The 26,088-nt window shown below is 38.6% G+C and overlaps 1 protein-coding gene across 2 annotated transcripts in view; it reads left to right on the top strand.

The window, feature by feature from the left end:
- Positions 1-1,049: 1,049 nt before the first annotated feature.
- The window catches only part of LOC128649421 (thymic stromal cotransporter homolog), a 103,101-nt gene continuing 78,062 nt past the window's right edge, over positions 1,050-26,088 (top strand). For both annotated transcript variants that reach the window (XM_053702677.1, XM_053702678.1), the window contains exons 1-3: positions 1,050-1,152; positions 19,991-20,075; positions 21,196-22,481. In XM_053702677.1, the coding sequence (XP_053558652.1) occupies positions 21,389-22,481 (1,093 nt within the window). In that variant the 5' untranslated portion in view covers positions 1,050-1,152; positions 19,991-20,075; positions 21,196-21,388. The remainder of the gene's footprint in view (positions 1,153-19,990; positions 20,076-21,195; positions 22,482-26,088) is intronic.

The following is a 26,088-nucleotide window of genomic DNA, read 5'->3' on the forward strand; positions in this document are numbered from 1 at the left end:
ATCCAGCTTCCTCCAATCACGGTTTTCCCCCCAGGGTAGTCATTGCCTGAGGCCATGCCGTGATTGGAGGAAGCTGGATTAGTCATTGATGACGTGTGAAGAGAGGATCTCCGGGTGGGGGAAGCTGCTCTGGCTGTGAAAAAAACAAAGGTAAGTTTTTAATCAAAACAGCTGCTTTCTTAACTTTGATGAATGAAAGTGCCCCTGTTTTTAATAGTATTTTTAAAAAACAGGCTTTCATTCATCAAAGTTTACCTTCACTTTAAAGGGACATGAAACCCGATTTTTTATTTAATGATTTCATGATAGAGCATACAATTTTAAGCAACTTTCTAATTATTTCTATTATGTTTGGTCCTGCCTAAGTATTGACAGAAAATATTCTCCTGGTTGCTGTGTTTTTTATTATTTGTGTTTTGTTTTGTATTTACTGCTTCTTAAAGTGATTGTAACGTTTAATCAATTAAAGGCCAGTATCTACAGTATAAATACTCTCAAAAATATACTTTACAATTTAAAAAAAAAAAAATACTTACCTTTTTGCTATGGTAAACAGACCGTCGATTCTCTGCCTGCTTCTCTGACTGTATTTTGCATATCTGATTAATCTGGCTTCCTCCAATCGTTGCGTACCCCACAAGCTGAACGCCAATTGGGGCACGCAACAATTGAAGGAGCTGGATTCGTCATAGATCTGCAAAATACAGAAGACACGGGCGGAGGATCGGCGGTCTGTTTACCGTAACAAAATGGTAAGTATTTTTTTTTAAAAAGGGTGTTTGTAAAGTTTAATGAATTAGTATTTTTAGAAAATTTATATTGATTCAACTTTACAATCACTTTAAAATTGCATTTGCCTTCTAGTAATTTTTGAATGATTAATTTCACTAAATCCAAGAAAATTATACTAATGAAGATATTTTTCCACAAAACTTGTAATTTTAGCATAAAACATAATCAGAAAGATGATTCCAAAGCCTTAGCCCTATGTTGTATATGCACACCACAAGGGGGAGGGATTTCACTGAAAGTATTATGAAATACTCCAAACCAGAAGTAAGAATGAAACAGAATCTACAGCTCGATACAAACGCTGTTTTTGAAAATACTTGTGTTCTGTTTTTGTTTGGTCAGCTTACTGAGTATCTTCCGGTAAGTACCTGGATTTTCCTGTAAATTCTGCACTCAAATTACTTCTGTACAGCTGCTGGTAAGTATAAACATGACTTTTTAGAGGAAGACACACTTAAATCATTCATGTATCTGTTATATGGGAGCTTACCAGTAATAAAGAATATAGATCATTATGGGATAAATTAAAGAGAAATATATACAAGTTTATAGCAGATAAAAGTACATCACTTTAAACTTTAAGTGATATACTTTCATCATCTGTTTTGTTAACTACTGCAGTTTTTTCAGCGATTTCCTCATTCCTGATCACATTTCCTGCAATCGCCTGTCACACAGGCTGAAAGACATCAACTTAACAATGCAAAACATACGATTCTTAAACATTTATATTTCTAACATTGTGTGTCATCCTTGAATAGTCATGTTAAATCATTAGCAGCATTCATTTGTGGTACCAAATAAATGTAATCATTATACAATAAAATACAAATCTAATGAGGATATATAGACTATTGTTTGTTTTCAAGTTTTATCCATCTTTAACTTTTCAAGAAGAGTTACCAGCCACAAAATTTAATAGACTAGTTGCTTTCTTTGAACATGCAGTGGTTGTATGTCCAGACAACTCTAGGGACACTTAAAGGCTGGGCATGTTTAAACAAGCCAGAAAATCTGCTTTCAAATCAAAATCCCTGATGAGCACATTCAGCAATATAAAAATGTGATTTCCACAGCGGGGTATAATTTACTAATTTACACACACAATACCAGTAAATGCTGGAGCTGTAAATTATACACTGTTTCAGATTGCAAGACATGTTTACTTGCCCATAAAAGGCAAATATCTGGAGAACAGGAACAATTTACAAATTTCAATTGTTAACCCCTGAAAAAGTGAATGTAAACTTTCATGAATTAGTGCCTGGTTTTTAAAAATACTATTAAAAACAGGGGCACTTTCATTCATGAAAGTTTTTTAAAAAATACTTATCTTTCTCTTCTGCAAAGTAGGATTGCTGATCCCCTGCCCACAGCTTCTGCTGTACTTACACAGCAATGACGAAACCATTTTTCTCTAATCACGGCGTGGCCTCATGAGATGGACGCTCTGGGGGGGAAGCCATGATTGGAGGAAGCCGGTTTCGTCATTGGTGATGTATGTACAGAGGACCTGCAGGCGGGGGATCGCCAATCCAGCTTGTCAGAAGAGAAAGGTAAGTATTTGTAAAAATATGGTGCAATGTAAACTTTCATGAATGAAAGTGCCTCTGTTTTGAATAGTATTTTTAAAAACCGGGCACTGATTTATGAAAGTTTACATTCACTTTAAGGACATGTTTTTTTCTCTCCCGGTTTTTGTGCTTAAAGGGCTATAATAGTCTAAAAATTGTATGTTCTAATTCTTTAGAGCATATCATTTTCCGATTATCTACCCTACACTACTGTGTTAACCCCCACAAATGTGATAAAGGGACATTAAACACTTTGAGAAGGTAATAAAAAATGATAAATCAGATATATAAAACAAAACCTATATTTTCATTATTTATTTTGTCCCCTTTTCCGGTAATTCCATTCTGAAATGGTGAGCTTTTCAGTTCTTGTTAGAAATGGAAGTGCAGAACTCTGTTATATTTCACACAGCCATTGGCTGCACACTCTAGTGACCTATTTATATCTGTTCCCAATTGGCCACAGCAGAGAAGGTAACCTAAGTTATAACATTGCAGCTCCCATTGTTTTATAGACACTAAAACTTTACACTTATTTTTTCAATATTTAAACAGCTAATGAAACTTTAAAAAAATGCATCTACATGTTATTCTCAGACTTATCTTTTCTTTGAATTCATTAATCTAGCTAGCATTTATTTAGTGTTTAATGTCCCTTTAAACACACAGTAGACGTATTGCTCTGGACTCACAGAGCACTACTGGTCCTGAGCGGTTTCCGCTTGGAATTAGCATTTTTCTGCCGGTACCAAGCAGCACTTCAACTGTGTGTTTAACCCCTTTGCTGTAGTTATTGTTTAACACTAAAATTTGCTTTACTTACGGCCAGATTACGAGTTTTGCATTATGAGGGGTGCAGTGTTAACTTGCACGTTATTCTCACCGCTCACTTACCTACAGCGCTGGTATTACAGGTTTTCACAAACCCGGCGTTAAAAGGCAAGAAGTGAGCGTAGAGCAAAATTGTGCTCCATACTACACTCCAATACCAGCGCTGCTTAAGTCAGCGATGAGCTGGTTATACGTGCTCGTGCACGATTTCCCCATAGACATCAATGGGAAAAGCCGGCTAAGAAAAAGTCTAAAACCTGCAAAAAAGCAGCGTAAAGCTCAGTAACGCAGCCCCATTGATTCCTATGGGGAAACACATTTATGCTTACACCTAACACCCTAACATGAACCCCGAGTCTAAACACCCCTAATCTTACACTTATTAACCCCTAATCTGCCGCCCCCGACATCGACGACACCTACATTATACTTATTGAACCCTAATCTGCCGCTCCGGACATTGCCGCCACCTACATTATACTTATGAACCCCTAATCTGCTGCCCCCAACATCGCTGACACCTACATTATATTTATTAACCCCTAATCTGCTGCCCACAACATCGCCGACACCTACATAATGTTATTAACCCCTAATCTGCCACCCCCAACGTCGCCGTCACTATAATAAAGATATTAACCCTAAACCACTGTACTCCCGCATCGCAAACCCAGTTAAATATTATTAACCCCTAATCTGCCACCCCTAACATCGCCGCCACCTACCTACATTCATTAACCCCTAATCTGCCGCCTCCAACGTCACCGCCACTATATTATATTTATTAACCTCTAAGTCTAAACCTAACCCTAACACCCCCTAACTTAAATATAATTTAAATTAATCTAAATACAAATTCATATAATTACCTAAATAATTCCTATTTAAAACTAAATACTTACCTATAAAATAAAGCCTAAATTAGCTACAATATAACTAATAGTTACATTGTATCTATCTTAGGGTTCATTTTTATTTTACAGGCAAGATTGTATTTATTTTAACTAGGTAGAATAGTTACTAAATAGTTATTAACTATTTAATAACTACCTAGCTAAAATAAATACAAATTGACCTGTAAAATAAAACCTAACCTAAGTTACACTAACACCTAACACTACACTACAATTAAATACATTCCCTATATTAAATACAATAAACTAAATTAAATAAAATTAGCTAAATTACAAAAAAAACAAACACTAAATTACAGAAAATTAAAAACAAATTAGAAGATCTAGAACTAATTACACCTAATCTAATAGGCCTATAAAAATAAAAAAAGCCCACCCAAAAAAAACCTAAACTACCAATAGCCCTTAAAAGGCCCTTTTGCAGAGCATTGCCCCAAAAAAATCAGCTCTTTTACCTGTAAACAAAAGTACAAACAACCCCCCAACAGTAAAAACCACCACCCACACAACCAACCACCCAAATAAAACACTAACTAAAAAAAACTAAGCTCCCCATTGCCCTGAAAAGGGCATTTGGATGGGCATTGCCCTTAAAAGGGCATTTAGCTCTATTGCGCCCCAAAGCCCTAACCTAAAAAAAATACCCACCCAATACACCCTTAAAAAATCCTAACACTAACCCCCGAAGATCCAATAATAATTAATAATTTTATTTTAGTGTTTGCGATGCGGGAGGGCCTCGGTTTAGGGGTTAATAGGTAGTTTATGGGTGTTAGTGTACTTTCAAGCACTTTAGTTATGAGTTTTATGCTACAGCTTTGTAGCGTAAAACTCATAACTACTGACTTTAGAATGCGTTACGAATCTCGGAGGTAGAGGGTGTACCACTCACTTTTTAGCCTCCCAGGACAAACTCATAACACCAGCGCTATGGAAGTCCCATAGGCAAAAGGGTTTACGAACTTTACGTAAGTCGGTTTGCGGCAAGGCCAAAAAAGTGTGCGGTGCCCCTAAACCTGGGAGACTCGTAATAGCAGCGGTAGTGAAAAAGCAGCGTTAGGACCTGTTAACGCTGCTTTTTCAGCCTACCGCAAAACTCGTAATCTAGCCGATCAATTTTTAGAATTTAGTAAAACTATGCAAAGAAGACAGAGTAGCTTCCCTGCAAATTTGGTCAACTAAAGCCTCATTCTTTAATGTCCAAGAAGTGGCAACTGACCTGGTAGAATGAGCAGTAATCTGTTTCAGTGGAGGCTGACCTGCCTCCAAGTAAGTCTTAAGAATCAAAAGTTTCAACCAGGAGGCTAAAGAAACAGCAGATTTATTAAAAGAATTGCCTGGCTTAGACCATTTTCTAGAAACTATCTCAGAGACAGCATCTGGAATAAGAAAATCATCAGTGGTTTTAGTCTTAGCCTCAGTACCCTTAGAATCTTTAACCCAAAAAGTAAGCAAAACCTCTTTCAAAAGAAAACAAATATGTTCTATATTAAATTAAAAAGAGGATGTATCAGGTTTAACATCAGAGGAGGATTCCTCATCAGAAGAAACCTCCGCCTCTGAAGAAACAACAGTATTTCTGGCCTATTTCTGATATAGCAGTAGTAGAAGGCAAATTCTGAACTGAGCTTTTATGATTACTTGAAGGTGGGAGAGCTGCCAACACTTTAGAAACTGCTGGTTTGATGAGATTTTTCACACCTGGAGATAAATCTGTAGAGCTCCCCTGTAAAGAACAAACAGAAGGAGCAGTAGTACCCATAGAAGCAGCATTAGGTTTATCTAAATACATTAACATAATTAAACATCAGCCACATAAATAAGCTGGAGGAGATACACTTGCTTTTTTACAATAAACACACTTAATATGGATGGTGTTCAGGGGACTCAGCTTCTAAGGTAGATTTAGAGACAGAATCAGCTCCATTATAGCACTGAACTACAATAGCATAAAATAAAACCCCTTAAAAAAGCTCTCGAGCAATTTAAAACTCCTAAAGAAGCCATATAAAAAACACACATTCAAAGTGTGGTAAGCCGAACAGGAAAATAACACAGCCTTGATAACACACGCATGAATGGGAAGATGCGTGCACAAACTCAACTGTAATAAGAGAGATTAGCACTCCAAACCCGATGTGTGTTAACCCGAAAGCCGAAGCTCAGGAAAAAAGTAACAATACAGAGCGCACGTTAAAAAAATCCCGACATGCACAACCCTGAGGGCTCATGAGTACTAACCCAACACGTGTAGACCCAAAAGTCATGTAAAAAATGCAAACTAACTAAGCACACCTAAATTCGATGCAGGCAAAAAACTAACAAAATGAGAATAAAATATAGTTTCTGTCCCAAGGGCTGTATATATAAATTAATATATAACTATAAATACCCACATAAGGTTATAGTGTCATATAGATAAAAATATGATCTTTTTTATGGGGGCGGAGCCGGCTGAGGACTAGTATGGCCGTGATTGCATAGAGCTCTGTGAGACTGACTCCTTGAGCTACAGCGATTCACAGATTGAGGACATGGAATCGACACTCATGAGCATCATAGGTCACTACTGACCACTCAGCTGACCCGGTGCAAGTTTGGAAGAGTTTGGACGTCCATAACAGGTTTTGCGAGAGGATCACTTGTTGGTGCCAAACTGCGCAACGGCATATGGGACCTGACAGCATGTAACAGCATGTAACAGCCGACCAGCGCATCGGAGCACACAGAGACAGCACAGCGTTTCAAATCAGGGACGCATTGATACCCGAACAGATGGGGCATGCTTCAGAGGCAAGGAGACACAAGTGGCTGCTTGTGGCTTATAATTGGCTGCTTGTGGCTTATACACTGTAATTAATGCACTATTGCCCGGCGTTATAACAGCACATCTACTGCACACGCAATTTAGGAAAGCAGCACTGTGTAGGTTCTTTGTTATGCCCATAGGGGATATGCTTTTGATATTTGAGACACGGGAATAATATATAACATAGCCGCTCTGATAAGCTGCCTTATCCCATCTAGCAGAATCCTATAGGTCTATACAATGGCGGTTTGAATACCGGGTAAATTACAAGGCCCACATTACATCTCTGCTATATACGGCATGCTTTGTCTAAAATTTTCAGCTTCCTACACCTAACCATAAAGTAGTACATCAGCATAAGCAGCATACAGCCTTTTATGTGAGATACCAAAAAGGACATTATACAGTAACAAAAGGCCTAACCACCAAGATGCAAAGCCTTCATGTGCCTTACTGACAAATAGGCTGTGAATGAAATGACACATTTTCCCTGAAATTATACCTTTTCTCTGAGACCTAACGTTTCCATTAAATGCTATAATCACTGGTCCTTCTACACCAAGAGGTCAGTGAAGAGCCCCGACATCCTTTGATTGCTTTAATACTTACAGCATGACGAAAAGCAATCAACTATACACAGCACTATACACAGGGTACAAAAGTTGTGGGAGGATGGCGTCTAAGAGACAAACTAAAGCAGAAAAGAACTCAAAACCCGCCACCACACCTAGTGCAAACATGAAAGCATAGTTCAAAGCTATAGATCCAATGGGCAATTCACAACCTGCCTCCCCCTATTCTGAGCTGGATGAGGACAGAGAAGACACTGACACCACAATACAAGAGGAAGATCTCCCTCTTACTAGAGCTGATCTTAAGTCTCTCCTATGCAAGGAATATCTCTCAACCTTTATGTCCAAAGTAAGCCAAGCAATTAAAGATGGTTTGGCAAAGGTGAAGAGAGACATCTCAGACATAGGTAACAGGGTGTTACAGCTGGAGGAACATGCAGAGGAAATTTCTGAGTCTACCAATCTGACAACTATGCAATTGCAACAACAAAATCAGAAATTATACAATTACAAAGTTAGATTGAGGACCTAGATAACAGAGGCCGTCACCAGAATTTAAGAATACGAGGAATTCCAGAATCGGTCTCTGGCTCAGAGCTACCACAATACCTCCAAAACCTTTTTAGTTCTTTACTGGACACTGAACCGGATTCCACTATAGTTTTAGACAGAGCTCACAGAGCTTAACGCCCCAAGCCACCGGAAACAGCACCATCAAGAGACGTTATCTTAAAGTGTCATTACTTTCAGGAGAAAGAAAAAATAATGGCTGCGGCCAGAAATAAAGCTCCAGTCACTTTAAACGGATCTACTATACAGATATATGCAGACTTAAGTCCTCTGACACTGTCCAAGCGAAAAGAAGTGGGATTCCTAACCACACATCTGAGAGGACTTGGAATTCCATATCCCTGGGGCTTCCCTTTTGCAATAAAGGCTTTGAAGAACAACAAAGAAGTGATATATAGAGATTTTGAAGACATCAGAACCTTCTGCTCCCAACTAAACATTCCCCAACCTAAATTACCAAGAGGGGAATACACTGACCTAGACACTCAAAAGCTTAAAACGTCTCAACCTAAAACTGAAAGACAGAAGTAGAACACAGTGATGAGGAAACATAAATCATCCTGAACAGCTGCTTTTCCTATAGACTCGACCAGCCATACACCACCATGTGAACCTCCATGAATCCACACAAAGACATCCAGTATGGAATATTTTTAATTTGCTCTCAAGGCTCATGGACTTTGTGACCACTCTCTCAAGCCTCATTGTTAATTCAATATGATAAGGAAGCGGAACTTTCAGATTAGCGGTATGAATAATGAGACTGATCATTTCTAAGTTCCCCAGAAATGGAAATGTACTACTTTTAGCTCAAGGAGCAGTAGCAGTATTCTGCTGCTACAGTACCCCTCTATTTGTAATTGGTTAGAATGACCCATTATGGGTCTATTATATGTTTAAAGTTATTGAATGTTCTTGTTTTTAAATATTGCTTAAATATTTTGTTTTTTTTTTCATGCTCAGTACTAATTTTATGTTTGATTGTTATGATTGTACAGTCTAGCAAAATAGAAATAACAGGTGTTGTCGTTCGGCAGAGGTTATCTCTCGGCAGATATGTAACTCCCGGGGCTGGGGAACACACTTACAACTCGCTATTCTCATCTAGAGGTAAGATGACTCTAACAATTTTCCAGCAGTTTACATCAAATACATATACTCATCATAAATAAAAAGAGAGAAGCGCTCAACCTGGAAACGAACAATAGCATAATAGCTTGTTCTATAGCTAGTTACCACCCAAGAAGCAGCCTCTTTTTGCTCAAAATGTGCCTTTCACAGAGAAAAACTTTCCTGAAGCATATCAGTCTGATCCTGACTTCACAGTACAGTCCAGCCCCGAAATACCAGGCAATCCTTCTCTGAACGATAGAAACAGCAAAACCCCAGACTTCTCTTTCGGCCTATTGTGGGCCTCGTCAGTGAGGTGCAGCCATATCCCTCTAGGCACACTGAGCAACGGGTCCACGTCTGGATTCCCGCATCACACTTAGGGAGACTTCCCAAAATGTCATAATTTGCATAAATAAAAAGAGAGAAGCGCTCAACTTGGAAACGAACAATAGCATAATAGCTTGTTCTATGGCTAGTTACCACCCAAGAAGCAGCCTCTTTTTGCTCAAAATGTGCCTTTCACAGAGAAAAACTTTCCTGAAGCATATCAGTCTGATCCTGACTTCACAGTACAGTCCAGCCCCGAAATACCAGGCAATCCTTCTCTGAACGATAGAAACAGCAAAACCCCAGGCGTACGTTTCGGCCTATTGTGGGCCTCGTCAGTGAGGTGCAGCCATATCCCTCTAGGCACACTGAGCAACGGGTCCACGTCTGGATTCCCGCATCACACTTAGGGAGACTTCCCAAAATGTCATAATTTGCATAAATAAAAAGAGAGAAGCGCTCAACCTGGAAACGAACAATAGCATAATAGCTTGTTCTATAGCTAGTTACCACCCAAGAAGCAGCCTCTTTTTGCTCAAAATGTGCCTTTCACAGAGAAAAACTTTCCTGAAGCATATCAGTCTGATCCTGACTTCACAGTACAGTCCAGCCCCGAAATACCAGGCAATCCTTCTCTGAACGATAGAAACAGCAAAACCCCAGACTTCTCTTTCGGCCTATTGTGGGCCTCGTCAGTGAGGTGCAGCCATATCCCTCTAGGCACACTGAGCAACGGGTCCACGTCTGGATTCCCGCATCACACTTAGGGAGACTTCCCAAAATGTCATAATTTGCATAAATAAAAAGAGAGAAGCGCTCAACCTGGAAACGAACAATAGCATAATAGCTTGTTCTATGGCTAGTTACCACCCAAGAAGCAGCCTCTTTTTGCTCAAAATGTGCCTTTCACAGAGAAAAACTTTCCTGAAGCATATCAGTCTGATCCTGACTTCACAGTACAGTCCAGCCCCGAAATACCAGGCAATCCTTCTCTGAACGATAGAAACAGCAAAACCCCAGGCGTACGTTTCGGCCTATTGTGGGCCTCGTCAGTGAGGTGCAGCCATATCCCTCTAGGCACACTGAGCAACGGGTCCACGTCTGGATTCCCGCATCACACTTAGGGAGACTTCCCAAAATGTCATAATTTGCATAAATAAAAAGAGAGAAGCGCTCAACCTGGAAACGAACAATAGCATAATAGCTTGTTCTATGGCTAGTTACCACCCAAGAAGCAGCCTCTTTTTGCTCAAAATGTGCCTTTCACAGAGAAAAACTTTCCTGAAGCATATCAGTCTGATCCTGACTTCACAGTACAGTCCAGCCCCGAAATACCAGGCAATCCTTCTCTGAACGATAGAAACAGCAAAACCCCAGAAGTACGTTTCGGCCTATTGTGGGCCTCGTCAGTGAGGTGCAGCCATATCCCTCTAGGCACACTGAGCAACGGGTCCACGTCTGGATTCCCGCATCACACTTAGGGAGACTTCCCAAAATGTCATAATTTGCATAAATAAAAAGAGAGAAGCGCTCAACCTGGAAACGAACAATAGCATAATAGCTTTTTCTATGGCTAGTTACCACCCAAGAAGCAGCCTCTTTTTGCTCATAATGTGCCTTTCACAGAGAAAAACTTTCCTGAAGCATATCAGTCTGATCCTGACTTCACAGTACAGTCCAGCCCCGAAATACCAGGCAATCCTTCTCTGAACGATAGAAACAGCAAAACCCCAGACGTACGTTTCGGCCTATTGTGGGCCTCGTCAGTGAGGTGCAGCCATATCCCTCTAGGCACACTGAGCAACGGGTCCACGTCTGGATTCCCGCATCACACTTAGGGAGACTTCCCAAAATGTCATAATTTGCATAAATAAAAAGAGAGAAGCGCTCAACCTGGAAACGAACAATAGCATAATAGCTTGTTCTATGGCTAGTTACCACCCAAGAAGCAGCCTCTTTTTGCTCAAAATGTGCCTTTCACAGAGAAAAACTTTCCTGAAGCATATCAGTCTGATCCTGACTTCACAGTACAGTCCAGCCCCGAAATACCAGGCAATCCTTCTCTGAACGATAGAAACAGCAAAACCCCAGATGTACGTTTCGGCCTATTGTGGGCCTCGTCAGTGAGGTGCAGCCATATCCCTCTAGGCACACTGAGCAACGGGTCCACGTCTAGATTCCCGCATCACACTTAGGGAGACTTCCCAAAATGTCATAATTTGCATAAATAAAAAGAGAGAAGCGCTCAACCTGGAAACGAACAATAGCATAATAGCTTGTTCTATGGCTAGTTACCACCCAAGAAGCAGCCTCTTTTTGCTCAAAATGTGCCTTTCACAGAGAAAAACTTTCCTGAAGCATATCAGTCTGATCCTGACTTCATAGTACAGTCCAGCCCTGAAATACCAGGCAATCCTTCTCTGAACGATAGAAACAGCAAAACCCCAGACGTACGTTTCGGCCTATTGTGGGCCTCGTCAGTGAGGTGCAGCCATATCCCTCTAGGCACACTGAGCAACGGGTCCACGTCTGGATTCCCGCATCACACTTAGGGAGACTTCCCAAAATGTCATAATTTGCATAAATAAAAAGAGAGAACATACATATACTCATCATGCATAGACCCATACAGATAGTTTCTCAAAGCACAAAAGGCCTAAACTCTCCCATCAAACATTCAATTGCTCTGAGGTGGTTTGCAAAACAGAAACATTCTATAGTGTTTTTGCAAGAAACTCACTTTCCTAAATTCGCTGAACCTAAGTTCTCATCTAAAGATTTCCCAGTAGGTCACCTCAGTTCAAATGAGAAAAAGAGTAATGGAGTGGGAATCCTCATATATAAAAATATCCCTTTTCAAGTAATAAGCTCCTCCTCAGATAAAGAGGGTAGGATTATTATAATAGTGGGTCTGATAAATAATAGACCCCTCATCTTGGTTAATATTTACACCCTAATTCAAATAGAGCCTCTTTTTTCAGACGCCTATTATCACTAGTACTGGAGGTCTGAAAGGGAATAGTAGTTCTGTGTGGTGATTTCAATGTAACGATGGACCCCTCACTTGACACATCAACACGTAGAAAAGGACAGCCAATTAATACCCCCGATTCGGTTTTCAACTGTTGTAGACAGCTAGGCTTAGTAGATGCGTGGAGGATCCAACACCCTTGCCAAAGAAATTATACCTTTTACTCACACCCCTGGTCCATGTACTCTAGAATAGACTACTTATTTATAGACTAATCTAGCCTTTCGCTTGTTTTGGATACAAATATCTCACCAACAGCTTGGTCAGATCACTCTATGGTCTCACTAGAACTGGAGTGGCTGGACCAACCAATCCACCCTTATATATGGAGACTTGATGAATACTTGTTACATTACACTCCTACACTGCACAAATTAACATCATCCCTCACAGAATATTTTAAATTTAACAGCACTTCAGATACTTCCCCTCTCACAGTTTAGGAGGCTCACAAGGCAGTCATACGGGGAGAATGCATTAAACAGAAGGCATATCGGAAAACAAACATATAACTCTACCTTAAAGACACTAACCGCCCGATTGCAACAGACAGAAATCCAACATAAAAACTCTCAGAAGGACTCAAACCTTCTTAGAATGCTAACCTCAACTAGAAAAGAGATTAACAATATTCTCGTAAAAGAAGCGCAAAGGAAGGCCCTAGCACTTAAAAAACCTTAAGGCCCTAGCACTTAAAAAAGGTTCCCTTGCATTGAAAATTCAGTGTACAGCGCCAACCGTATGAAAAGGACGCTCCGCGCCGGATGTCTGGAAGGGTGGACCCGCTCCACGCCGCCGGGATGAAGATAGAATACACCGCCTTCATGGATGAAGACTTCACCGTCTGGATGAAGACTTCTCGCCACCTGAATGTCCGGACTTCAAAAACTGTAAGTAGATCGTCTGGGGTTAGTGTTAGGTTTTTTTTTTACTTTTTTTGGGTGTTTTTTTTTTTAGATTATGTGTTTGGGCTTTCTTAAAAAGCTAAACGCCCTTTTAAGGGCAATGCAAAAGAGCTAAATGCCCTTCTAAGGGCAATGCCCATACAAATGCCCTTTTCAGGGCAATGGGCAGCTTAGGTTTTTGTTAGAGTTAGGTTTTTTATTTTGGGGAGTTGGTTGGGTGGTGGGTTTTACTGTTAGGAGGTCTTTGTATTTTCTTACAGGTAAAACAGCTGATTTCTTTAGGGCAATGAACTACAAAAGGCCTTTTAAAAGGGCTATTGGTAGATTATTGTAGGCTAGGGTTTTTTCTTATTTTGGGGGTCTTTTTTATTTTTATAGGGGTATTAGATTAGGTGTAATTGGCTTTATTTTGTATAATTTCATTTGTTATTTTTTTATAATTTAGTGTTTGTTATTTTTCGTAATTTAGTGTTTTTAATTTTTTGTAATTTAGTATTTTTTATTTTTTGTTATTTTAGATTTCATTTTTTTAGTAGTGTTAGGTTTTTTAATGTGTAATTTAGTTTATTTAATTGGTAGTTATTTTAATTTTAGTCTAATAGTTATGTTAGGTTAATTGTTAGTTTAAACTTAGATTTTTTTAATTTCACAGGTAAGTTTTTATTTATTTTAAGGTAGGGATATTGTAATTTGAATTTAAAGTTAGGGAGTTGTTAGGTTTGGGGGTTAATATTTTAATTTAGTTTTTTTGCGATGTGGGGGGCTGGCAGTTTAGGGGTTAATAGGTTTATTTAGTGGCGGTGATGTGGGAGGCCAGAGGTTTAGGGGTTTATAACTTTATTTAGTGGCGGCGATGTCAGGGAGCGGCGGAATAGGGGTTAATATCTTTATTTTAGTGTGGGCGATGGGGTGCGGGGGAATAGGGGTTAATAACGTTATTATAGTGGTGACGATGTCGGGGAGCGGCGGAATAGGGGTCAATTACTTTTATTAGTGTTTGCGATGCGGGAGGGCGGCGGAATAGGGGTTAATAGGTAGTTTATAGATGTTAGTGTACTTTGTAACAGTTTAGTTATGAGTTTTATATAACAGTTTTGTTGCGCAAAACTCATAACTACTGCTCTTAGATGGCGGTATGGATCGTGTCGGTATAGGCTGTAACGCAAGCATTTTAGCCTCACCGCACAACCTGTAATACTGACGCAATGAAATCCCACGCAAAAACGTAATTTTTTTAAATGCGGGATTGACGTTGCATTACAGGCTAAAATGCCTGTAAAAAATTGCCATTTTTTCAGCGTTAAAACCGTAACGCAAAACTTGTAATCTAGGTGTATATTAGTAATAAGGGGGAAATGATATAAACAAGTATACACATATTTCCTCTATGGTGTAGTCTGAGAAATCATATTTGCTTTATGAACTCACTTAACTTTGCTCACCAACCCAGTCAAAGCTTTAAACAAATGTAAAGGGAAATGAAAAACAAGCTTAAAGGGAAAGGAAACCCCAAAATGGACAGAACATATCATTTTAAACAACTTTCCAATTTACTTCATTATCTTTTTATTATTTGCTGTAGGAACAGCATTGCACCAATCAGCAGCTAGCTCCCACTAGTGTAGGATATGTGCACATTATTTTTCAACAAGAGATACTAAGAGAACAAAGCACATTTGAGAATAGAAGTGAATTTAAACGTGTCTTAAAATCACATGCTCTATCTGAATCATGCAAGTTTCATTTTGACTTTGACTTTCCTATCCCTTTAAATCCTCTGTAGTAAAAAAGTGCAATGTACAATTTGCCCCCTCCACAGAGAGACAGGAGACATAGGGCCAGATAATCTAAAGGTCTCAGGGCTCACAAAACACACGCAATTTAATATCAAATTAAACAAATATATGAAGTGTTTAAAAAAAATCATATTGTATGGAACAATTTAATTTTGTACTGAAATTACAGGGCAACAAAATATTTAAGGCACACAGTAGAACTTGTAATCAAACTACACTGCAGACCAGGGATGTATCTAGACATCACTGAACCCCTTTGCAAAAGCTGTGGTGGGGCCCCCAATGTGCCCTTTCTAGCAGGAGCTGAGCTGTAAACCAGTGTTTTTCAACCAGTGTGCCGTGGCACCCTAGTGTGCCGTGAGAGATCTTCAGGTGTGCCACGGCAGACTGACAACAGTGTGACATATTTTTTAAACTTTGCTTGTTTTTTACTCCCAGTGCAGGGGTAGTTTGTAGGAGGCATAGCATAACAGCACAATACATACAATATGTGTGTGTTTGTGTGTATGTGTATATATATATGCTGTATTAGGCTACAATGTGTGATTTTTTTTAAATTTTGGGATGGTGGTGTGCCACAGGATTTTTTAATGTAAAAAAGTGTGCCAAGGCAAAAAAAAGGTTAAAAATCACTGCTGTAAACTACACCTGTTCCATGTTAGTTATCCTTCCACCTTGGTTAGTCTGCACCAGAGGATATGCACTTTGCTGGTAGGTTTTTCTGTACATCAACACTGTTGGAGCCATCTTGCAAACCTGCTGCCACCTTCCTTGTAAAGGCAAATCCAATTACTTTCCATACACTGTAAGACCTGGATTTCACCCCTGTAGAATGCCAGATGGGCCCCCTAGATGTGCAGGCCAAGTCTCAGTTGAGACCTCTGAGATCCCTGTAGTTACAACCCTGCTGCAGATGCAAAAAAACACTGGGAAAATTGTATTGATATGTGAGAAATGAAAAATGTATTGTGTTACTTATTGGAAAATGAGCTTCCTACCTCTGCTAGGGAGCTGAACAGGGGCGTAGCTGAAATTTCTCTGTTAGGTTTGGCGTATTTTCTAAACATTTTCACAGGCAGCTCTTGAAAACATTATTATATATAGCATGTATTTACTGTTTAACTTCCCTTTAAGATCAGGGTCTGCAAAACAAATAGACTGAACTGATAAACCCTTCAAGAGCATTTATAGCCTGATAAAAGGAAGCAGATAAGGCCAGCAAATGTACTGCTTCATACCCTCATCTGCTCTCAAGTAAAGCGTGTCTCCTCCCCTTCTGTTAGGGCCACAGGTAAGGGATCCTTCCTAGCTATCTCATGTTCAAGGTCCTTTTTTCTAAACTAGTTACAGTTTTCTGGTGCTGGTCTATAGTGCTAAGGTCAGGTTCTTATTTGTCAGAAAAGCAATGTTTATTTATGTTTCTTACTCATCTAGTAACGTTTTTATAATACATTCAGAATCATAGGCATGTCCATATGATTAGATTGTTATGCGAATAAACCATGTTTGTTCTACAAGTGTATAAGTGTTAATGTTTGATTAAATGTATATTTCGCTAGTCTGATATGCACAGTACTTTTTTTGTATTAGACTTTAAAAGGACAGTGTATTAAGTTAATAAAAAAAAAAACACCCCCACCAATAGAAAGAAGCTCAAATGCACAGATAATCTTACAATATTATGGGTTATTACTTTATCACCAAGTTCCCTGTTTCAGAGCAGACAGGCAGAGGGCACCTACCCCCTTTGCAAATCCAAGCGCATATTCAAATCATATGGGCACATGTGCATGTAGCGATCAAGTGCTTGTGTTCCTGTGGAGTCTTGTGTGGTTCATGCACGGCAGACAGGCGTTATAGTGGCTAAGGTTACCACCATTTTTCAGTGCCTCTATAGGAATTTTAAGGTCTTGTAAAATGTGTACAATAAAATACACATTACATTTACATCATAACTATCATGACAATGAATAGTGTTTCTCACAACTGTTCTGGCCATATTTTTTATCTATGTAATGCCATTATAAAATGAAAAACTAAAAAAAAGTGATTACTAGTTGGCCACATAGCACAGGGTATAGAGCCCCTTGTCACGGTACTCATCGCAAGGGTATTAGACCTTGGCAAGGCAGTTAGTATTTTATTTATGTATTAAAAAAAAAAATTATAGTTACACTGACATGTAGAAAATGTACTTACTGCAACTCATACTGCACGTTTTAGTTTGTGTGCTTTATAAATAGAAAAATATTGGTTAGAGTAAAATAAGAACATGTAGTTTTAAGACTAGCGACCCTGCACTACTATGGGCCAGATTACAAGTGGAGCGCTATTCAACGCACCTGCTTGAGCATTAACTGCACTAGAAGTAACCTTTTTAGGCACGTCGGGTTGCGCTCGTATTATGAGTTGAAAGTAAACTGTTTTCAATCACACGCTAACCGGACAAGTGCAAAAAAATGAACTTAGAATATCGCGTGCACATTCACATATTCCCCCATAGAAGTCAATGGAGAGAGAAAAGTGGAAAAAAAAAACCTACTCACGAGTAAACATTCCAATGTTCTTCACATACAAGAATGTGTTCTATTTATTCATAAATACATATTTCTATATATATCTGATGTTTTTTGGTACAATATAAATATATACCTATATATATATATATATATATATATACAGGGAGTGCAGAATTATTAGGCAAATGAGTATTTTGAACACATCATCCTCTTTATGCATGTTGTCTTACTCCAAGCTGTATAGGCTCGAAAGCCTACTACCAATTAAGCATATTAGGTGATGTGCATCTCTGTAATGAGAAGGGGTGTGGTCTAATGACATCAACACCCTATATCAGGTGTGCATAATTATTAGGCAACTTCCTTTCCTTTGGCAAAATGGGTCAAAAGAAGGACTTGACAGGCTCAGAAAAGTCAAAAATAGTGAGATATCTTGCAGAGGGATGCAGCACTCTTAAAATTGCAAAGCTTCTGAAGCGTGATCATCAAACAATCAAGCGTTTCATTCAAAATAGTCAACAGGGTCGCAAGAAGCGTGTGGAAAAACCAAGGCGCAAAATAACTGCCCATGAACTGAGAAAAGTCAAGCGTGCAGCTGCCAAGATGCCACTTGCCACCAGTTTGGACATATTTCAGAGCTGCAACATCACTGGAGTGCCCAAAAGCACAAGGTGTGCAATACTCAGAGACATGGCCAAGGTAAGAAAGGATGAAAGACGACCACCACTGAACAAGACACACAAGCTGAAACGTCAAGACTGGGCCAAGAAATATCTCAAGACTGATTTTTCTAAGGTTTTATGGACTGATGAAATGAGAGTGAGTCTTGATGGGCCAGATGGATGGGCCGTGGCTGGATTGGTAAAGGGCAGAGAGCTCCAGTCCGACTCAGACGCCAGCAAGGTGGAGGTGGAGTACTGGTTTGGGCTGGTATCATCAAAGATGAGCTTGTGGGGCCTTTTCGGGTTGAGGATGGAGTCAAGCTCAACTCCCAGTCCTACTGCCAGTTTCTGGAAGACACCTTCTTCAAGCAGTGGTACAGGAAGAAGTCTGCATCCTTCAAGAAAAACATGATTTTCATGCAGGACAATGCTCCATCACACGCATCCAAGTACTCCACAGCGTGGCTGGCAAGAAAGGGTATAAAAGAAGAAAATCTAATGACATGGCCTCCTTGTTCACCTGATCTGAACCCCATTGAGAACCTGTGGTCCATCATCAAATGTGAGATTTACAAGGAGGGAAAACAGTACACCTCTCTGAACAGTGTCTGGGAGGCTGTGGTTGCTGCTGCACGCAATGTTGATGGTAAACAGATCAAAATACTGACAGAATCCATGGATGGCAGGCTTTTGAGTGTCCTTGCAAAGAAAGGTGGCTATATTGGTCACTGATTTGTTTTTGTTTTGTTTTTGAATGTCAGAAATGTATATTTGTGAATGTTGAGATGTTATATTGGTTTCACTGGTAAAAATAAATAATTGAAATGGGTATATATTTGATTTTTGTTAAGTTGCCTAATAATTATGCACAGTAATAGTCACCTGCACACACAGATATCCCCCTAAAATAGCTATAACTAAAAACAAACTAAAAACTACTTCCAAAACTATTCAGCTTTGATATTAATGAGTTTTTTGGGTTCATTGAGAACATGGTTGTTGTTCAATAATAAAATTAATCCTCAAAAATACAACTTGCATAATAATTCTGCACTCCCTGTATATCTATACATATACATATATATATATATATATATATATATATATATATATATATATATATATATATATAGTAATATCTATTTATAAATACTTTGAACATATTTTGCTATGTGCAGAAAATTGGAATGTGAAATATTTTCAGTAAATACACAGTATAACACTTTAACACATTAAAAATTAATATTGCATACATATGTTTATATCTACTTAACCGCAAAGGGCTACAATGGGGCTCCAATGCACTTATATATATATATATATGTCTTATGCGTGTGCATATGAATTTATGTGTTTCTATGTGTATATATGTATATATATATATATATATATATATACATATAAATCTTTAGACATGTATATGTACTTTTTTTTGTAATACCTAAAATCTCATATTTTTGAGCCTTTATAACTTTTGTGTGCAATATTTTTTTTTTAATTAGATGGTGTTATTATGAGTGTAAGTGTACTTTGTAATGTATTTTTGATGTTTTTTGTGCAATTTTTTGTTTACAGAGCTCAGAGGACGCGGTAATCAATTTAGCGTAAATAGAGATTGCGCTCAAGAGATCGCATTTATTTTCAACACGTAATACCAACGGTAAGCCTGGCAGGAGCAAACCCCCGGGATAAACCCCTTATTATGCGCTCGAAAATGTGTTTGTGCTCCACTTGTAATCTGGCCCTTTGTGTTTTAACCTGCAAAGTGCAGGGTCACCAGTCTTAAAGGAACTGTAAACATAGATATTAATGTTAGCATAATTCTGCACTGCACTAGTCACAGCTGTAAAAAATGAAAGCATATAAAAGATTTAACCCTCCAAAAGTGCGTCACGGGAGCGCTGTCTAATCAGTGTTCCTGATCACACCATTGAACTAAATGTAGCTCTCTCCTTTGCTGGGTGAAGCAGCCAATAGCTTTACCCAGCTTGGGAGTGCTCTACATTTAGTTCAATGGTGTGATCAGGAACACTGTGATTAGACAGCGCGCCTGTGACGCACTTTTGAAAAAAAGCAAGGGAGCAAAAGAGGCCGTAAGGAAGGTAAGTAAAGTTTTGGAGGATTAAATCTTTAATATACTTTCGTTTTTTAAAGGTGTCACTAGGTTAATTTTACATAATTCTGCTTCTGGGTAAAGCAGCCGAATTAGAGCATGTCATTTTTTTGACCATTATGGCCCTTTAACTGCTTGTCTGCAGGACTTTCCTTAGCAATGTTAGAGCTAAATGGTTAAATATGGCAAAGACACAAGTAACTTCCATGGTTTTAAGTTCTATCTCAAATGTAAAAACACAGGAGTATTCCTGGTTAAAGCTCTTTGAATGGAAATGAAAAACTATAACTACTCCAACCCAAATTTCTTTAAAACTTTTTAGTAATTGAAGAGCTCCTGGGTAAAGTGGTGCTAGTAATTGTCCTGCTTTTTTCATTGAATACTAATATTTTTACTGACAAACACCATGTTATTTGCACCCATGACATCTAAAGATAATAATACATGTCTTATGTTGTCCTGTAGTTATGTTACATACAATAGTGCACTGCTTTTTAATTTTTTACTATAACGCATTCTAGTGTACAGTGTGTTTAGCTGAAGAGCAGTCTTTCTGGTGATAATAATTTAAGTGTAAATATTTCTCCTGTTTTTCTAAAGGATTGTTTTGTGATCCATGCATTGTGTTTGTAATTTTGACCATTCTTCCTTTATATCCAATTTTCAGCCAACCAAAGTCAAGTGCTTTTAAATAACATAAGTACTCCATAGTACTATTGCCATAAGGCTTGTTTGAGATAAATTAGTACAGATTCAGGCTGTACATTCAGAACCCAGTCCGCTATACATGGAAAACAAATTCTTCCTTTCCAAGCATCATTTAGTGCTGTTTACCAGTGGACTGACTGACATCCATAAATATGGCAGCTAGGAGGACTTGGATAGAGCCTGTGGTAGCGGGAGCACAGGTTGCCAGTTCCTTTTATGACACTGGATTGCTGATGGTGGTAAAGGATCACTACAACCAAAACAATACCTCATCCAATAGCTCTGATGATGATGCCCTTCAGAAAGCCATCTCTAACTTCTATATAATCTACAACTTGATTCTGGGATTATCTCCTATTCTGTCTGCTTATGTTCTAGCAAAAATTGGGGATAAATGGAACAGAAAAATAACTATCTGTGTGCCACTAGGAGGATATCTCACATCCCGATGTTTACTGCTCTTCGTCATTCTTCTTGATTGGCCAATAGAGGTAATGTTTGGATCTGCAGCTCTCAATGGTTTAACGGGCTGGTTTACAACTTACTGGGCTGGTGTCATGGCCTGGGCATCATTGGCATCATCTGAGAGGAAAAGATCTTTACAGTTAATAATTATAGAACTTGTGTATGGCTTGGCTGGTTTTGCTGGAAGCTTGGCATCAGGGCATATATTCACTGATTTAAATATCAAAAACTATAAAGGTGCTGTTCTTGTCTCATGTAGTCTTGCCTGCTACACATTTTGCTTGTTGTATAGTGTTTTTGTATTGAAAATACCGGACACTGATCAACTATGCATAGAACACATTACAGAAGAAGATCAAACCATTAGCAATAGTAGACATAAATCTTTAAATTCCGAGTACACTGAACGCAGCGGATTGCTGGATGATCAACCTCATCATATACGAGTACCTGATTCTTGTGATGCTCAAACAACTTTGCCTGCATCCAAAGCTATAATAATTATTATGTTTATTAGTGCTATCTTATATAACATTGCCTCAACTTCTACTGAAGATGTGATAAATGTTTTTGTACTAAAGAAACCTCTAAGTTGGGGACCAGTGGATGTTGGTTATGGAAACGCTGCAACTTATGTGACTTATATTACCAGTTTCCTGGGCGTTTATGTTTTCTCCAAGTGCCTTGGTGATTTGGGCATGATAATTATTGGAATGTTGTCATTCAGTGCTGGAGTACTTATAATGGCCTTTGTACGTTGGACTTTCCTTTACTATATAGGTAAGTATATTCATTAATGTGATAAATGTGTTATGTATTTTGTTTAGTGAATTAATACAATTATATTTGTGATTTTTTTATGGATTTCAAAAATCTTTATTATATATTATAGGAGTAAATTAATCTGTTAAAGGGACAGTCTACTCCAGAGTTTTTATTGTTTAAAAAGATAGATAATCTCTTTATTACCCATTCCACAGTTTTGCATAACCAACACTGTTATATTAATACACTTTTTACCTCTGTGATTACCTTGTATCTAAGCCTCTGCAGACTGCCCCTTATCAGTGCCCTCTCATCAGTAACTTCATAGGTGTGAGCACAATGTTACCTATATGGCACACATTAATTAACGCCCTCTAGCTGTGAAAAACTGTAAAATGCATTGACATAAAAAGGTGGCCTTTAAGGGCTTGGAATTAGCATATGAGCCTACCTAGATTTAGCATTCAACTAAGAATACCAAGAGAACAAATCAAATTTGATGGTAAAAGTGAATTGGAAAGTTGTTTAAAATTGCATTCCCTATCTGAATCATGAAACTTTATTTTTGACTAGCCTGTCCCTTTAACCCCTTAGTGACCACAGCACTTTTCAATTTTCTCACCGTTTGGGACCAGCGCTATTTTTTACATTTCTGCTGTGTTTGTGTTTAGCTGTAATTTTCCTCTTACTCATTTACTGTACCCACACATATTATATACTGTTTTCTCGCCATTAAATGGACTATCTAAAGATACCATTATTTTTTATCATATCTTATCATTTACTATAAAAAAATATATAAAATATGATGAAAGAATGGAAAAAAACACTTTTTCTAGCTTTGACCCCCAACATCTGTTACACATCTACAACCACCAAAAAACACCCATGCTAAATAGTTTCTAAATTTTGTCCTGAGTTTAGAAATACCCAATGTTTACATGTTCTTTGATTTTTTTGCAAGTTATAGGGCAAGGTAGCACTTTGCTATTTCCAAACCTTTTTTTTTTTTTTTTTTAAATTAGCGATAGTTACATTGGAACACTGATATCTGTCAGGAATCCCTGAATAGCCCTTCACATGTATATATTTTTAAAAAGAAGACAACCTAAGGTATTAAACTTGGGGTATTTTGACTCTTTTCATGCAACCATTTTACCACCAATCTATGCCAAATTTTGAAGAAGAAGAAAAGTTGTGATTTTTTGACAAAATAGCAATTTAAGAATACATTTACTGAGAACGTTAAAAGGGTTACTGCCAAATAACACCACAATATGTATTCAGCAACATCTCTTGAGTACAGTGATACCACCCATGTATAGGTGAATTGGGTTCTCTGGGGGCTAAAAGGCCTTATTGTTAAGGGGGCGCATTCCAGTTTTCCAACTTAGAATTTTCACATCTGTCATCATGCACCCATGTCCAATTTGGGACATTTCTGAAGCTGGCCAATGTAATTTCCCCCCATCAAACCATATATTTTTGAAAATCGACACCCTAGGGTATTGCTGGTATTTTAACACTTTCCATGCACTAATTCAACCACCAGTCTTTGTCAAACCTTTGGGTAGTCATTTATTTGTGTTATTTTTCACACAAATTGTACTTTAGGCATGAATTCTCAGTTATTGTTATGTGTTACTGCCAAAGAACACCCCAATATTTGTTCAGCAAGATCTCCTGAGTACAGTGATACCACTTATGCATAGGTTTGTTAGGTTGTTTGAGGTTTGCAATGCCAAACTTCTGACATATGTTTGATTTTTTTAAATTTAACATATCTTCTTTAAATATCTTCTTTTGGGCGGCCTTTTTACATACCCCAATTTATTTGCTCGCCATGAACATACATATATTTCAGATGTTGAGACCCCAATGTATTGTATATATGGTGTTTTGATGCCTTTGATGCAGCTTGGAGAAAGTGTGTGGTGGTATTTTTTTTATTTTTACACACACATGATTTAGGAGAGCCTGTTGTAAGTTATTGCAAGAAAACATTCCAGGTTGTTTTCTGCAAGACCTGAGTACACCTATGCCCCCCATCCATAGGTTTGCACGGATTTTGGGAAGGTTCTGTTACCATTTTATGACTTGTAATTTTAGTTAAAAGTGAGAGTATTTCTTCTGATAGGCCTATCTTTAGCTTGGGGCCTATCCCATACCCCAGTTTTCTTTATTGCCATGAAAGTGTATATATTTGAAATGTTACACACAGAAAACCTGGCACTCGCCATCAGATACTCAGTAATGTTTAAAAGCAAAACTGGGGGAAATCAGTTACATTTGGCACCAAAGGATCAAGCCCAGGGCCACGTCAAGGTCTACCCCCTTCCTGGGACCCTAAACCAGCACACACAAAATGATAGACATGTGCGTTTTGATTCGGAACGAATTGAAATTTGGACGAATTTGTTAAATTCGGAGATTCGGAACGATTCGAATTTCCGAATTACGGTATTACCGAATCTACCGAATAAATCTGAATTAGTTCGGATTTATTCATTACATTCGGATGGCCATGGAGTACACTAGTATTGTACAGTATATTAGGTTATATCACTCTGCTATGGGTTACACCTAATATACAGTACATAATACTAGTCTAATACACAGCACATCCCACCGAACACATACCGAAATTCCGAATTTCCGAATCCAGCCGAATTTATTCGAATCCGAATGAATCCAAAACGAATCCGGAACAAATTCATTCAAATTTTTCCGAATTAGAATCGATCCGAACCAAAATTCAAAAACATCCGAATCTAACAAATTTTTCGGCCATGCACAAGTCTACACAATGCATACTTTCAAACAAACCAACTGGTGCCAAATGTAACTGACTTCCCCCAGTTTTGCTTTTAAACATTACTGAGTATCTGCTGGCGAGTGCCAGGTTTTCTGTGTGTTGTGTTTGTAATGCTTCCCTGCGGGCCTGTCACCCAGGCTGTTCAGGGGTTAACTGCCTGGGTTGCTGGGAACTGTGCAGCTGTCTGTCAGTGTTCAGGGCTGTGGAGTTAACGGTGGCTAAGGAGGTGTACCCAGTCCAGTCTGTGAGTGCGGTCCATTCCTGTGTTTTGTATTTACATAAGGAAGATTACAAAAGCCTGTGTAACCCTGGGAGGTTCCCAGTTGGTTTGTTTGAAAGCATGCATTTTTTTGGTGCTGGTTATGGTTTCTAGGAAGGGGGAGACCTTGATGTAGTCCTAGGCTTGATCCTTTGGCGCCAAATGTAACTGACTTTCCCCAGTTTTGCTTTTAAACATTACTGAGTATCTGCTGGTGAATGCCAGGTTTTCTGTATGTTGTGTTTATAATGTTTGTAATGCTACCTTGCGGGCCTGTCACCCAGGCTGTTCAGGGGTTAATTGCCTGGGTTGCTGGGAACTGTGCAGCTGTCTGCCAGTGTTCAGGGCTGTGGAGTTAACAGTGGCTTAGGATGTGTACCCAGTCCAGTCTGTCAGTACGGTCTATTCCTGTGTTTTATATTTGAAATGTTGACACCCCAAGGTATTGTATATGGTGTGCTTTGATGCAACCGTTTTAGCCAAAAAAGTAGAGAAAGTGTATGGTGGTAATTTTTCAATTTTCATTTTTACACACACATTGCTTTTTT

This window comes from Bombina bombina, chromosome 2, assembly GCF_027579735.1.
Source record: "Bombina bombina isolate aBomBom1 chromosome 2, aBomBom1.pri, whole genome shotgun sequence".
Classification (NCBI taxonomy): Eukaryota; Metazoa; Chordata; class Amphibia; order Anura; family Bombinatoridae; genus Bombina; species Bombina bombina.